Here is a 15,411-nt window from a genome sequence, read left to right as displayed (position 1 = left end):
GTTTACTGCCACGTAGTGATAGAGGACCACAAGCAAGAAAAGCGACACGCCCAGCATGTTGGCAAAGATGGCGAGCTGCACGTCATCCTGACTAGCTCCACCCGACTCCAACACTACTGCTGCACAAACTCCCCCTCACTTCTTTTAAATACACGTGAATGTGGTGTGAGTGTGTGGTGTATATATGCATTTGAGTACAAGTTTCCATGAATGTCAGACGTGCAGGATCCCCTGGACCTAGAGGTACAGGTTTTTGTGAGGCCCCATCTATGGATGCTGGAAATGAAACCCAGCCCTTGGCAGATATAGTATATGCTCCTAACCACGCAGCAATCTCTCCAGCTACTAATTTTTGACTTCTTGTTGTTGACTGACTGCTGGAATGTGTTATTTTCAGTCCTCAGTTTGTGTTTTTATTCATCCGTGTTGTTTTGGATGAGGCTGCCTTGACTATGACAGACAACAAACTGTGCGATAGTCCAGATTTCATGCCCCAGGCAACAACTACCTAAAACAGCACTCTCAATCAATGTGACAATTTCTTTGTGACATTAAATTGTCAAATTCATTACCCCACCCTCTATATCTAACCATGTAGGTGTTGGGGAGAAGCTGTAGGTCTGATTCATGTGTGAATCACAGGGAGGGTGAGGACTATCAGGAACCACACAGAAAAAAGCCAATTTGGTGAGGCCAGGGCCTGTTTCCTCATGGGAGTACATAAGCTCCAAGACTAAGCAGCCACCATCCCCTCCCAGGGACCAGGAGGGCTGGGAGAAAGGGTGCTTCAGACCTAAATGCTGGGGTCTATGCAGAGCATTCAATGCTCCAAGCTTCACGCACATCCTTTGACCCTATTTAGCCGAATGGGAGGCAGCAGCAGCTTCAGGACTGCTTAAGGCTAAGGCTTCAATATAGCATTAGGAGACAGTGCAAGGTTTTACTGAGAAAAAGTGAATTTTTAATTATCTTGTGAATCTACTTAGAAAAACACACACAAGCAATGTTCACAACTATAAATTTAAACCTTTTGCACTAAAAAAAAAAGCAAAAAAAAAAAAAAAATCACGAAACAAACACAAAACCACAGGCATGAACTGTAAACCTGTATTAATTATCAACTAGTCTTAAGGTTAATTCTTAGCAGTAATTCAGTATTTTCCTTCTTGGCAATTGTAATGTTTTAGCACCAAATGATCTCCCACAGAGGTACTAGTAGTGCTGGCGCCAGTGTGAGGAGACGGCTCCAATACAGCGCTCCCACACACGTCATCCACTCACACCACACACAGGAGTCTCGTGCGTGCAGATGGTCTTACACTGACTCCAGGGCAATGGAAACAAGACAGAGGCACGGGTCACAGACTTTAATGTAGTGCATTCGTAGAGAAGGCCAGCCTTCGCTCCCAGGCGCTCTCGTCCTCAGACTTTAATGTCATGATTTAGAAGATGCAGACGTTATTGCCTAAATATTACTCTATACAACTCCGTCAGTGCTCTGGAAAACACCTTAAATTGCTACTTAATTTACACCATAATTACTGGGTTACAGCTTTAGCTCATTGGCAATTTTGGAAGCAATATTTTTGAAAGCTATGGATGTCCCTGATATCCGCTTAAACCGGACTCCATTCAGAGACAGTCTTGGCAGCTTACAGACTTCCATTTCCCACTGCACCAGGTTCTCTGCGTGCCCGTCGCCATGCACACAGAAGAGCAGGAAGCGCTCCCTCTGCTCATAGTCGCAGTTATTGGCGTCCAGTACTTTGCGGATCTCCCGCATCATGTCACTGGGATCCATGGAACTAGTGGTTTTCATGCTCCAGGTGAAGCGCAGTGAACGAGGTTTTGCCTCTCTGTTTTCTTCCTTCTGTTCCGAAGATACATTGCGACTGAAATGCACAGGGCAGTGTGGTTTTTAATTGCACTGAAAATAAAACCTTTTTTTTTTTTTTTAAAACCTTAGCTAGTTTTCAACTCCTCCAGCTCAAATGACAACTGATCCCATGCTCCACACATTTATATACACCTCTATCTCCAAGCCCTAAACATAAAAAATGCACACAAAACTCTACCGGTCTAGGAGCCATCTGTACTGAAAATCTTTGAAATCAGGCAACACAGAATCCACTCCTGTACTTGGGGTGGTGCAGACCATCAACCCCCTGCTCTATCACATACAGCTTCTCTATTACAAACAGCTATGCTTGCCACAGAAACCAGTGCTCAAAGGCTGACTCAGTGTTCCCAGCTTAGTGTTACTGCCTCTCAGTCGGAAGCTGAGTGCACAGGTAAGCCATCCGTTCTGTCAGCACGATCTATCTTACTCTTTCTCTCCTCTGTTACAATTGTAATTTCATCGTTGAAAATATCCAGGTTACAGTCCTGTGGTACCAGCTGCTCAGAAGGCTGAGAAAGAAGGATTATAGGAGCCATGAGCTTGAGGTGACTGGAACAACAGTGAGGCCCATCTCAAAATGGGCAAAACCAAGCACTGCAAATATCCCCACAATGTAGATGATCTCATTTTAATGAAACAGAGGGAAAATGAAATGCTACACCTCACTTGTTTGTGGAGAACGGAGATGACTGGTTTGCACAGCTAAATTGCTACGTTAACACTCCACAGGTTACAGAGGCAAGCACAAGCTTGGCCACATTTTGGGGATCAGGAAACCTTATATGAGAATCAGAAGCAGCACAAAAAATAATAAATCCACCAAACTAGAAACAGAGGTTTAGGTCTTCTTCTCTACTCCCCAAGTGTAAAAACTCTAGGTGTGTGTCACCAGGATTGCTGAGTTTTTGTTTTGAACAGAGACATTGCTACTAAATACAGAGGTAGGAAAGTACAGAATGCACTCAAGACCCACCAGACTAGATCAGAGTGACAAACCAAAAGCACTGGTCCTTACCGAGCACTTGCAATGGCAAGCCTTGTCTTGCTTTATACCAGGACAGGTTCCATCACCACCTTCCTATTGTGGATGGGGTAATACATAGTTGGAAAGGCAGAGCCTGCTCTGTGCTCGGACAGGCCTGGGAGGAGATTACGTGCACACCTCAACTCTTTACCTTAAAGGGAAGGAAGCCTACACAGTGCTAGGCCTCACAGAGACGGTAGTCAAGCAGTAGGTGTCAATGAAGATTTCCACTCGAAACCGTACATAGCATGACCATAGCTGGAAAGAACTGGAAGAGGCCTACACTACAGAGGAGCCCTGAGCCTGCCCGTGATTCCCTATTCACACAGTGAGAGCTAAACAAAACCAAAAGGCAAACATACAACTTCTATAATCATCATTTAAAAAGAAACGCCAACTCAGCCCTCCTGAACCTACCTAGTCAAGGCGTCAAGAGACAATATGAACTGGGGCTGAGGCTGCTTAGGAAGGCTCTCTGGGCACACTGCTGCCCTCTTATGGCTACTGGGACAAAAAGCAGTCTCCTAGATCCAGCAAGCAGAGCCAGCAGCCTCAAGACACTCTAGAACCAGAGTCTCGCTCAACACAGTACCAGGCCCACTATACTTGAATGAGTAAGCAGAAAACAGTATTGTTATCCCTGACAAAACAACGAGGTAGGAGATACTTAGAAAATATTTTAAGTAAAAGTCATTCCCTCACCTTGAGCCCTCATATCTCCCGTTCCTCTCATATTCAGTTGGAAGTCTCAATGGACAGAACGTAGAAGCAAAGGAAAGTGGGAAAGAGAAAAGAAATCTTACAAACTGATACACAATCACTGTACATCAACAAAAATATGACACAATGAATAAGCCTAGGCGTTTTTCAGTTATCACTGAACTAGTTCAGACTCCTCCTCTTCTGTCTGACTCAGCTGATGTCTGTTCTGTGAGGGCAGAGCTGTGTGGAGATATGCTGCACATGCAGGGAAGTTTTTTTCCAGCTCTGCACACTCATGGTTTGGACTAGAGCTGCTCTATGTTCTGGTACCAATTGTCACAGTGCAGTTTCCATTTAAAAAGAAATGAAGTTATCAGTAGATCTCCACATTCAAATGTAAAGATCACCTGAAAAATCATCATGGAGTGTCACTTGCAACAAAAACAACTCTTTTCAGTCCAACAAAGAAATCATGTTTCATAAACAGAAAAAAAAATGTAACCTGTCTTTCTTGAGAGCTACAGGCAGACAGAAACTATAACTAACTTTCTTCTTCCTCACCTCCTCTTAGCAGGGTATCTTTTATGTAGTCTTGGCTAGTCTAGAACTCAACAGAGCTCCATACATAGACTAGGCTGGCTTTGGAACGCAGGTCGGCCTGCTTGTGCCTCCCAGGTGACAGGATTAGGGTGTGAGCCAGCACACCTGACTAGGCAGTAACCTTAACAACAGAGCTTCTGTTTTATACCTGCATATTCCAAGAATATCAATATTTTTGGTCTCATATTATCAAAACCAAAGATATTAACCCAACTGGAACCTACTTACTATCATGCTCTAGTAAAACAATGGCACATGCTTCCTTCATTGAGAAGTGGTTTAAAAGAATACTATTTGCTCTTCACCTCTCTAAAAATGCTAGTCATTTCTGCTGTGAAGTCACTGGCTCCTGAATTTCTATATGAGCCAAACCAAATGAAGCTGGAAGGTTTTATGTCCATCTCCATGATTGGAGATAGCCTTGGCTGATTCACTCCTCAGTAAATAACGACTGTCTAACACAAGTGTCACTTACCTTCTGCATGCTTGTGGCTAATCATTAATTGCACACTGATTACTGAACACATCATCTTTAAACAGGAGCATGCTAAGTGCTATTAGTACCAAGACAGAATTATCTGGATGCTAAATCATTCTACTGAAGAAAGAGAGTGCACAGGGCGTCATGCACAGGCCTTGTGTTGAGTGGGTGCTGTAGTGCCTTTAAAATGCCCAACAGGGTTAATCTATTTCTTTCCAGTTTCCTTTCAAGGAAATGAAGATTTAGTTCTTAGCAGAGAGTTTAGTTTTAAAGCAAAGAACAACAAAAATAACAACAACAACAAAAAAATAGGACCAAAAGCCAAACCTGATGTTAATTGCAGGAGCCATTTGGGGAGAGCGGGGTGAGGCTTGGAGAGTAAGTGTACATATAGAAATCCTACCTTTTGATAAACCTGAATGACATGTTTCTAAAAGAAATTAAGCCAAAAAAATTAACAGAAAAGACTTGTACAAATTAAACAGAAAATCTAATTAATTATAGAAAGAATAGAAAAAAAAACAAACAAAACAAACATAAGGGCTCCTCTTCTGGCCAATATCAATAAAAGCAACATTTGTTGAAAAAGTAAAATTATTGTAAACACTTGAGTATGGTTTTTAATTTGAAACACAAAAACTTGTTTAGCCATAGTAACTAAATTCATTACAAAATCTTTTAAAATGAAATCCAGTCTTTAAAAACTGTCATAAATATCTGTGTGTGGTGGTACATGCCTTTAATCCCAGCACTTGAGAGGTAGAGGAGGCAGAAGGATCTCTGAATTTGAGGCAGCTAGGCTCTACAGAGAAACCCTGTCTTGGAAAACAACCAAACAAAAACACCCCCCAAACCCCAACCAACCAAACAAAAAATTATCATGATCATTATTACAATATTGTTGACTCAGGCCTTTGCTGTATGTATCAGAGGCTGGCCTTGCATTTGCCACCTGCTTCTACCTAAGTGCTGAAATTACAGACCTGCAACCACGCCTGCAGACTCAATGTCGTCTAACAAGTACTCTGTGATGTACATATAATAAAACCATTTCTCAAATTTCTACAGATTATCTTATGAGCACAACTCTTGCCTTCTGTTGCATAAACACAAAAGCTCTAATTACAAGTCATTTAGACATGAAAGGACTGAGCCCTGTGTGATGGCATGGTTCTACAATTTATCTGAGATAGAGGCATGAAGTGCTGTAAACCTGAGGCCAGTAAGGTCTATTAATATCAAGTTCCAGAGTCAGTGCTACAAAGCAAGATCATGTATTTAAGAGCGGTAGGGCTTGTAATTCTGCTTGGCACAGTGTTTGTGTAACAGGCATGGAAACTCTGGGGTTCATCTACAGTACTTCATGAAATGGGGCATGATTGGGCATATCTGTACTTCAGGATAAGAGGATCAAAGTTCAAGGTCATCCTTGGCTTTGAAGCCAGCCTGGGGTACACAAAACCTGTCTTAAACAACAACCAAACCAAACCAAAACACAACAACAAATTTAAAGAGACACACAGGCTGTGCTGAGAACCTGACACATTTCTCACAGTAAGCACCTCTCGGCAAGTGTAGGTAGGAAAAATCCAGTGCTATAATGGACACATACATATAGTCACCAAATGATGGTGTGAACACATTTAAAAAATTTTTCCTTTCTAACTTTTCCTTCTGAGTTTAACTTTGTATTGCTTTTAGGGAAATTCAAATTCTTGACTTTGGCATCTGTAACTGTGTTGGGCTCCATCCATAGCTATTCTAGAGTGCATGTAGCCTGTGAACCATAGACTGGACACACTTGCTTAGTCAGAATGAAAGATATTCCATTATAGCCTATAGACAACAGCTATCCACATCATAAAGACCAAACAATGATACACAGCAAGATAAAAACTGTAGAAGACTGTGCATGGAAATACTTTTAATTAGACCCCACATAAATATGTATTATTTCAAAATAATTCCCAGCCTCCATCTTCCTCTCCCGGTGCTGGAGATCAAATCAGGCCTTCTGAAGTATATCATTGAACTACATACCTAGACAACAAGGTTTTTTAAAAAATATTTATTTATATATTTTAGGTGTATGAGGGTTTTGCCTGTATGTAAGTGTAATAGGGCCCAAGGAAGTCTAAAAGAGGCAATGGATTCTGTAGAGCTGGAATAGTAGACAATCAGTAGACACATGGGTGGTGGGAACTAAACACAGGTTTTTTTTCCAGAAAGAATAGTGAGTGCTTTACCCCCTAGCCTCTCACAATTTTAAATATATAAATGTGTCTGTGTGTGTGTGTGTGTGTGTGTGTGTGTATTTTTAATGTGAGTACACTGTCATTGTCTTCAGACACACCAGAAGAGGACATCAGATCCCATTACAGATGGTTGTGAGCCACCACGTGGTTGCTGGGAATTGAACTCAGGACCTCTGAAAGAAGAGTCAGTGCTCTTAACCTCTGAGCCATCTCTCCAGCCCTAAAATATATTTTAGTTCCTGATTTTTTATGTAAGTCAAAAGTTACTGTCAAATAAAACTTACATACTTTTCTTAATTTTTCCTCCCTCAAGCCCTTTTTAATATACAAATATGGTGGAGGAAATAGAGTGGAAAACAAACTGAAGACCTACACTATGCTTGGGACCACGTGGACCAATCTGCAGCCCTGTGTCTGGGGCATAGCTACATACTGCCTGCAGGGTCTGGCAGATTTGTTTATTTATTATTATTGAGTGTGTGTGTGCCTGTGCATACATGGATGGCATCAGATTCTTCTGGAGTTCTAGTTGCAGGTGGCTGTGACTCACATTAAGTGTGTATTCAGAACCAAACTCCCGTCCTCTACAAGATCAGTATAGTATTCTTAAACACCGAACCACCTTTAGGATTGGAAAGTTCTGCCAGCCTGGGATATAAAGGAAAATTCTGCCCCAAATAAAAGTAAAAAATAAAAATTAAACAAACTGAAGGTAGGGTGGTTGGTGAGATTGTTTAGTGGTTAAGAGCATTAGATACTCCTGAAGATGATGTAATGCAACTTTGACTCCCAGCACCTACATGGTAGCTTAGAACTATCTGTAACTCAGGTTTCAGGGGAATCCAATGTGTGCACAGGCACCAGATACATACATAGTGCACTGACATATGTGTAGGCAAAACATTCATATACATAAAGTAAGATTTTTGGTTTTCTCTGTGTATCATTAGCTGTATCCTACACTGTCTAGCCTAAAATCTTAACAACAACAACAAAAACAACTAGAGGTACATAAATTATAAAATATGATGCAAAGGAGGCAGAGGCAAGTTTATCTCAATGAGTTCAAGGCCACCTTGGTCTACATAGTGAGTTCTAGGACAACCAGGACTACACAGAGAAACCCTGTGTAGAGAAAAATAGGGAATAGCATATTCAGACAGGTATGTACTCATTGCACACGTAGAAATATGTGTACTACTTTAGAGATATCATGCATAAAATATGTATGATACAGATGTCACATAATAATATGTAGAAAATAACTATTATTTCTCTAGAACTAGGGATGCAGAGTGGATCTTTGTGAGTTTGAGGCCAGTCTGGTTTGCACTGCAAATTCCAGGACAGCCAGGGATAAAGAGAGACCTTGTCTCAAAAACCGAACTAGAGAGCTAGAGGACTTGCTCTTTCCCAGAAACCAAATTGATTCCCAGAACCCACAACTGTCCAGAACTCTAGCTCCTGGGACCTGCCTCCATCTTCTGTCCTCCTTCAGCACCAGGCACGAAAGTGGTACACAGACATACATTTGAGCAAAACACTTGTACACATAAAATAAATAAATCTATAGGAACAAAATCAAACCCAAAACAACCAAAACATCCAAACCAAACAAACTACATAAACAATGTTATCTGCCTATATATTTTAGCACAAAATAGCCTTCAAATATTAGCTGATCTTTCCTCTTTTTTTTTAAAAGAAAGATTTATTTATTTATTTAAGGTATATAAGTACACTGTAGCTGTCTTCAGACACACCAGAAGAGGGCATCAGATCCCATTATAGATGGTTGTGAACCATCATGTGGTTGCTGGGAATTGAACTCAGGACCTCTGGAAGAGCAGCAAGTGCTCTTAACCACCGAGCCATCTCTCCAGCCCGTGATCTTTCCTCTTTAAAAACATTTTATGTGTATGATTTTCACTGGCATAATATGCTTGTGTGAGTATGAGTGTGAGCACATGGCCATCGGTTGGGTGAAAGTCAGAGGACAACTGAGCCATTTGGACAACCCCATTCTAGCGTTCTGCTCTTCTGTCTCCTGCATAAATCTATGTTTATGTGGTGTCTGTGCCATGAGCTCAGAGGCCAAAGGACAGCATCAGGCATTCTGCCTATCACTCTTCGCCTCCCTCCTGCAGACAGTATCTTTCCCTTCCTTCCTTCCTTCATGTATATGGGCCTTCTGCCCACATACAAGTGTACTGCATGCATGCTGTGCCTATGGAGGCCAGAAGAGGGCATCAGAACCCCTGGAACTGGAGTTGTGGCTAACTGAGAGCTGCTCTGTGGGCACTGAAAACTGAACCTGGGACCTCCACAAGAGCAGCTTAACTGCTGAGCCATCTCTATACCCCCCTAATATGGAGTCTTTACTGAACCTAACACTGGAGTAGTGTCACCTTAGTGACTGTCCTGTCTCTGTCCACCACAGTGCTGTGCTCACAGGCATGAGCAGTGGGTCTGGCCAGCTGCTCATTTAGGAATTGCTCTATGAGACATCTATACAGCTCCCAACTGCTGGTATTTTAAATCAGTGCTAGTCTTTTTTTTTTTTTTTTTTTTTTTTTTAAGGATTTATTTATTTTATTTATATGAATATACTGTAGCTGTCTTCAGACACACCAGAAGAAGGAATCAGATCTCATTACAGATGGTTGTGAGCCACCATGTGGTTGCTGGGATTTGAACTCAGAACCATTGGAAGAGCAGTCAGTGTTCTTAACTGCTGAGCCATCTCTCCAGCCCCAAATATATATGAGCATATTGTAGCTGTCTTCAGACACATCAGAAGATGGCATCAGATCTCATTACAGATAGTTGTGAGCCACCATGTGGTTGCTGGGATTTGAACTCAGGACCTCTTGAAGAACAGTCAGTGCTCTTAACCACTGAGCCATCTCTCCAGCCCCCAGTGCTAGTCTTATATTACCAAAGAGCAAAAAGGAGACAAATAAGTGGGAGGGTTTTAATGATACTCAAATTATTGTTTAAGTGTCAGTTCTAGGGGCTGGTGAGATGGCTCAGTGGTTAAGATGCTTGGTAACAAGCCAGACATGGAATAGAGAGAGAGATGGTTGCAGGTTTAGAGACATTCACAGTGAAATGTTTTTCTTGGTGTCTGCTAAACTGAAATCGATATGCCATGTGGACGGAGGACTTGTGAACAATACAAATAATAATTGAGGAATAATAATTCTTCCTGAGTGCTAGACAACTTTTACTATTGTGAAATGATCCTGAGCCTAGTAATTCTGTTTTAGAACTCTGAAAGTCTAAAGTTGGAGACACATAAACTAGAAATACATGAGCTCAGAGAAGAATGGGAAGGACCCATAGCCTCTCACATTAGGAGAGGCATTGCATTGACTTTTTCTCTGTCTTTTGCTGCAACAAAACCAACATCACATGGCACTTACCTTCTTGTGAGTTTGGAAGTTAATTTACTAAAAAGATTAGTGGAACCTCGACTTCGAGTCTGGGACAGTGGTGTGGCTTCATGGGACAAACTGGGTGAGGCAGGAGGGCCATTATATGTTGCGGTTCTCCGCTCCCGAGGTTGGCCATGGAAAGTGCTACGGCTGGCTGTGCCCCTTGGGAAGCGGATGCGATCCGGGGTGGTGGCACTGCTAATACTGTGGGTAGAAGCAACTGGAGTTCTCTGATCTGGAACAGCGCTGGGAAAGCAGAAAGAGACATTGTTGTTCCCAAAATGTGACAGAAAAACATAAGCACAATATACCTCTCACAAAGTAAAGTAAATCAGCCATTGTGAATTCAGATCCAAAGGATATCTTACAGGACTTAGGAGCAAAAGCTTGGTGGAAAAGGATATAAAAGGAACAAGACAAGAGACAAAGCTCAAAGAATTTAGGGGTACAGTATATGTACATTGTCAAGATCAAGATTAATGTACTGTGGAGAATAGCTAACTCAGCTTCCCCCACCACTTCCCTTTCAAGCTGCTTCCACAGAGAACTGTGGCAGAGGGAAAGAAAGAATTGCACGTGAAAAGAAACAGCCAACCAAAACGTTCTGGAAGCACACAGATGGTATAAGTATAAAATCCCACATGCTGATAGCAGGCTGGGGAGGGGATTTCTTATACCCTCTGTAGTATGCCAGGGCATGAAAACAGGCACATAACCCACACACAGACAGCACAGAAACAATGACACAGGATGTGCTTAACTAAAACTATATGGAGGAGGAACACCTTGTGAACAACTGGAACAAAATCTTGGACCATAAAATCCACAGCACAGAATTAAGCAGCAGTGGGTACACATTAGCTTCACAGGAATGTGTATTTTCTTACATAGCCTTGAAGGTATCTCCTTCACTGTCTATTGGAGGTAACACCATCTTGGGGTGCCCAGAGGCTGACACGGACATCGACCTCTGATGTCTCAGCCGACAGGTAGATGTGGCACAGAGTGAGGCAGGGCTAGCTGCGTAAGCGAACACTTCTGTCAGGCTGGGAGAGGGTTTGGGTTCAGGCAGAGGCAGAAACAACAGTGTGATGGAACAGTGACCAAAGAGCACCCTGCTGTCTAACACACACCCCTTCTCCCCAGATCCCTACAGACTTCCTGAGATGAACTTGTTTGGGGTTTCTGGGACAAGAGCTGACCTGTAACTGGCTTTGCAAATAGCAGTTTAAAAAGTTCATCTTCTTAAAGAAAATAACACTTTTACATGTTTGACTATTTCTATATGTGCCCTCCAAATTCTGCCTAAAATAAAACACATCCTAAAGGAGATGTCTCGACATAAATGTACTGGAGAAATGAACGTGGTGCTAGCACACGGTACCACTCACGTGCTCCCCTTTAAGTGGACAACTAAATCCTGGACATACTAGTTATTATAACTAGAGTGTCTATGTTATCTGAGCATCACAGTTTAGAACTTTCCCATCTAAAAGAGCAGGAGGATTCCTAGTGGATGCAGAGCCCTTCTGACCAAGACAGGAACTACTAAGAAGAATCAGTGATCTAAAGCCTTCAGGATTACCTTTACACAGCTTCAGACAAACCCACATTCAGCAATCCCCTAGGAACTGGTTCTCTTTTTACCTTTACATGGGTTCTGAAGAGCCAAGTCCAGGCACTAGGTTTGTATGGCATATGCCTTTCCCTGCAAGGCTATCTCTCTCATCTGTCAGCTGCGGATAAGTTTTACCAACCTGGAAGGTAGCATCAACAGGTGCAAGGAAAAGAGAGCAGAGAGGTTTGGTTTCTCCTCTGGAGATGGTAAGTGGTCTTAAAGACTCAGGAGAAGGGACAGGCCTGGGGGTAGAGCAAGAGGTAGTTTTCTTTCTCCAAGAAGTAGCTACAGGGCAGGCTGGCCCAGAAGTCTGGCATGGTGAGAGCAAGCACAGGTGCTCTGCAGTGCTGATGCATCCTCCTCCAACTACAAGATCTAGCTAAGGAAAAGTACAACCCGTATTTTAATAATCAACTATTTGGTTACTTTTTTAGTATTAAATTGTGTGTGGTGTGTGTGTGTGTGTCAGTGACTAGGTTGGATACTAGATCCAACTAGTATCCAACTCTAGGATACTAGATCGCCTGGAGCTGCACTTCCACTCCAACAAATGCTCGTAACTGCTGAGCCAGCTTGCTGGCCTACCAGCCTCCATTCGCTTTTATGTTGTTTTGCTTTTGAAATACGGTGTACTTGAACTCACTATGCCAATCAGGTTGGCCTTGAACTCATGGAGGCACACCTCCTTCTGCAGCCCAAGTTCTGGATTAGAGATGAATGCTCCACCATACTCAGCAATGATCTGTTTCTCAGGCCTACATTAGGGTTAACCCCTTGATTTACTGTTACATTCTATTTATGATACAGCAATCACAAGAGGCAACATATTCTAGATGTTCATCAAGTTGGTTGTTACAAAAGATTGAAAAAGTAGCTAACACTGGCTATAAATAATCTACAACAGCAAGGTAACAGAAGATATATTACAATTTTAGAAGTTCTGGGCCCAAGGGGGTACTTTTTTTTTAAGACAAGTATTTCAGAGTCCCCTGATTTCCCAAGCATTGTGATTACGTACATGTACCACCCCGCTTAGACTCACTTAAAAAATCTAATAGAAACAGTGTTCCCCCCCCCCTTTTTTTCCCCAAGGCAGGTTTCTTAGCATAGTCCTAGCTATCCTGGAAGCGGCTCTGCAGACCAGGCTGGGCTTGTATTCAGAGATCCACCTGCCTCTGCCTATCCAGTTCTGAGATTAAGGTGAGCTCGAGCACCATCACCACCACCACACCACGCACCCTCCCACCCCCAATAGCATTTTTCTTAACATACAAGCAGAATGAAATCAGCATTCTACAAAGTGTCCAATGCTAATCCTAACCCTGAATCTTTTGGGAAGACGAACTCACGACTGAGAAAACACATCCAGAAGACTGGCTTACAGACAAGTCAGTTAGGCACTTTCTTGATTACTGACTGATGTGGGAGGGCCCAGCCTGCTGCAGGTAGGTGGTCCTGGCTGTACAAGAAATCGAGCTGAGAAGCTAGTAAGCAGCACTCTTCCATGGCCGCTGCCTCACCTCTTGCCTCCAGTCTCCCGTCCACTTCACTGATAGATGGTAACTTGTGAGGTGACATACACCTTTTCTTCAGCTTCCACTTGCTTGTGGTCAAGGAGTTTTAGCTCAGTAACAGAAGCCCTAAGACAAGCCACAAATGTATGTGCTTGGACTGACTTCCTTTTCTTTTTGAAAGCTTGAATGCACTAGGTTGCTAGGAAATAACTGATAGCTCACACGAGGACGCAGGAGAAATGTCTTGGTGCTCAGTAAAATCCCACTCAGCAGCTAGGCCCACTGCTGAAGGTCTGTACTTCCAGATACTCAGGAGGATAAAGCTAAATGATTGAAAGTTCAAGACCTGCCTTAGGCAACTTGTGAGACCATATCCAAAAGAAAAAGCTAAAGGACCAGCCATACAGCCAATTCAGTGGTAGACTTCTCTAGCCTTAGGTTCAAAGCCCAGCAGTGGAAAAACAACAATAATAATTGTAATAAAAATAACCCATTTATTTATTTATTATATATGAGTATATTGTAGCTGTCTTCAGACAAACCAGAAGTGGGCATCAGATCTCATTACAGATGGTTGTGAACCACCATGTGGTTGCTGGGAATTGAACTCGGGACCTCTGGAAGAGCAGTTAGTGTTCTTAGCCACTAAGCCATCTCTCCAGCCCAGAACTTAAGACACACATCACACATGATCAGAGAAGATCATTCCTGTGTTAAAATAACCTCACAGTCTGTGATGCTTTGCATATGCTTGTCCCAGGGAGTGGCACTATTAGAAGGTGTGGCCTTGTTGAAGGGAAGTGAGTCACTGTGGGGGTGGGCTTGGAGATCTTCCTCCTAGCTGCCTGAGGATGCTCGGTCTGTTCCTGACCTCCTTCAGATGAAGATGTAGAACCCTCAGCTCCTCCTGCACCATGCCTGCCTGGATGCTGCCATGCTCCCACCTTGGTGATAATGGACTGAACCTCTAAACCTGTAAGCCAGCCCCATTTAAATGTTGTCATTTATAAAACTTGCCTTGGTCATGACATCTGTTTACAGCAGTAAAATTCTAAGATACAATCTAACATATTAAAGACACAATGGAATGGACTGGTTTCACAAGTCAATGGACACAGGCCCCCTTTCCTCCCAATTCATGTGCATTTCATTGCATATATTTATTTATTTTGATTTCTCAAGACTGGGTCTCTCTGTGTAGCCCTCTTGGGCTTGGAACTCATATAGATCAATCTACCTCTGCCTCCTGAATGCTGGGATTAAAGTTGTGTGCCACCACCACCTGGCTAGTGTATTATAAATGAATAAAGGAATTAAGATCTGCAGGTGAGAGAGGGAGATGCAGCAGCCACGACACAGGAAACCTGTGCAGAGCGGGGCAAGGTGCATTTTCTCACCTGAAGATTCAGAACCATTTCAAGGGAAAGAGCACAGCCTCACTTGACCCTTCAGGGTTTGCAGCAGCTAGACCAGACTGAGCATTCTGCGATGGTCTCACTCAGAGCTAGGCCTGCACCAGGAAGCACTTCCTCCTCCACATCCTTTTATGTGGAGAGGTTTTGGGGCCGCTAGGCAAGAATTTGACAGTGGGCCAGGACAGGGATGTAAGCTCAGGCAGGAATCTGATTTTGGGAGAGAATAAAAAAGTAGGCTTCTGGCAAAAATATGACTTTGCACCGGGACAGGGAAGTAGGCTCAGATATCTTGGTCAGCCTGCTAGGCCCTAGAAACAGTGATCAAGAGACTTTGTTTATGGCCTGGCTTCTATTTGTGTTTATTGTCTGGCTTGTTCCCTTAACCTAGAACTGACCTTATTACTGGCATGTAATTAAAATGGCTGGGATCAAGCTACAAATGTTGTCTAATTGTCTTCTTTCTTT

At 42.7% G+C, this 15,411-nt stretch overlaps 1 protein-coding gene across 2 annotated transcripts in view; it reads right to left on the bottom strand.

The window, feature by feature from the left end:
* Positions 1-999: 999 nt before the first annotated feature.
* MARK3 (microtubule affinity regulating kinase 3) overlaps positions 1,000-15,411 on the bottom strand; it is an 83,155-nt gene continuing 68,743 nt past the window's right edge. For both annotated transcript variants that reach the window (XM_080920402.1, XM_080920401.1), the window contains exons 15-18: positions 10,388-10,645; positions 5,111-5,137; positions 3,627-3,671; positions 1,000-1,892 (exon numbers count right to left, since the gene is read on the bottom strand). In XM_080920402.1, coding sequence (XP_080776528.1) covers positions 1,547-1,892; positions 3,627-3,671; positions 5,111-5,137; positions 10,388-10,645 — 676 coding nt within the window. In that variant the 3' untranslated portion in view covers positions 1,000-1,546. The remainder of the gene's footprint in view (positions 1,893-3,626; positions 3,672-5,110; positions 5,138-10,387; positions 10,646-15,411) is intronic.

This window comes from Micromys minutus (assembly GCF_963924665.1).
Source record: "Micromys minutus genome assembly, chromosome: 1".
Classification (NCBI taxonomy): domain Eukaryota; kingdom Metazoa; phylum Chordata; class Mammalia; order Rodentia; family Muridae; genus Micromys; species Micromys minutus.
This window is presented reverse-complemented; position numbering and strand designations above follow the sequence as displayed.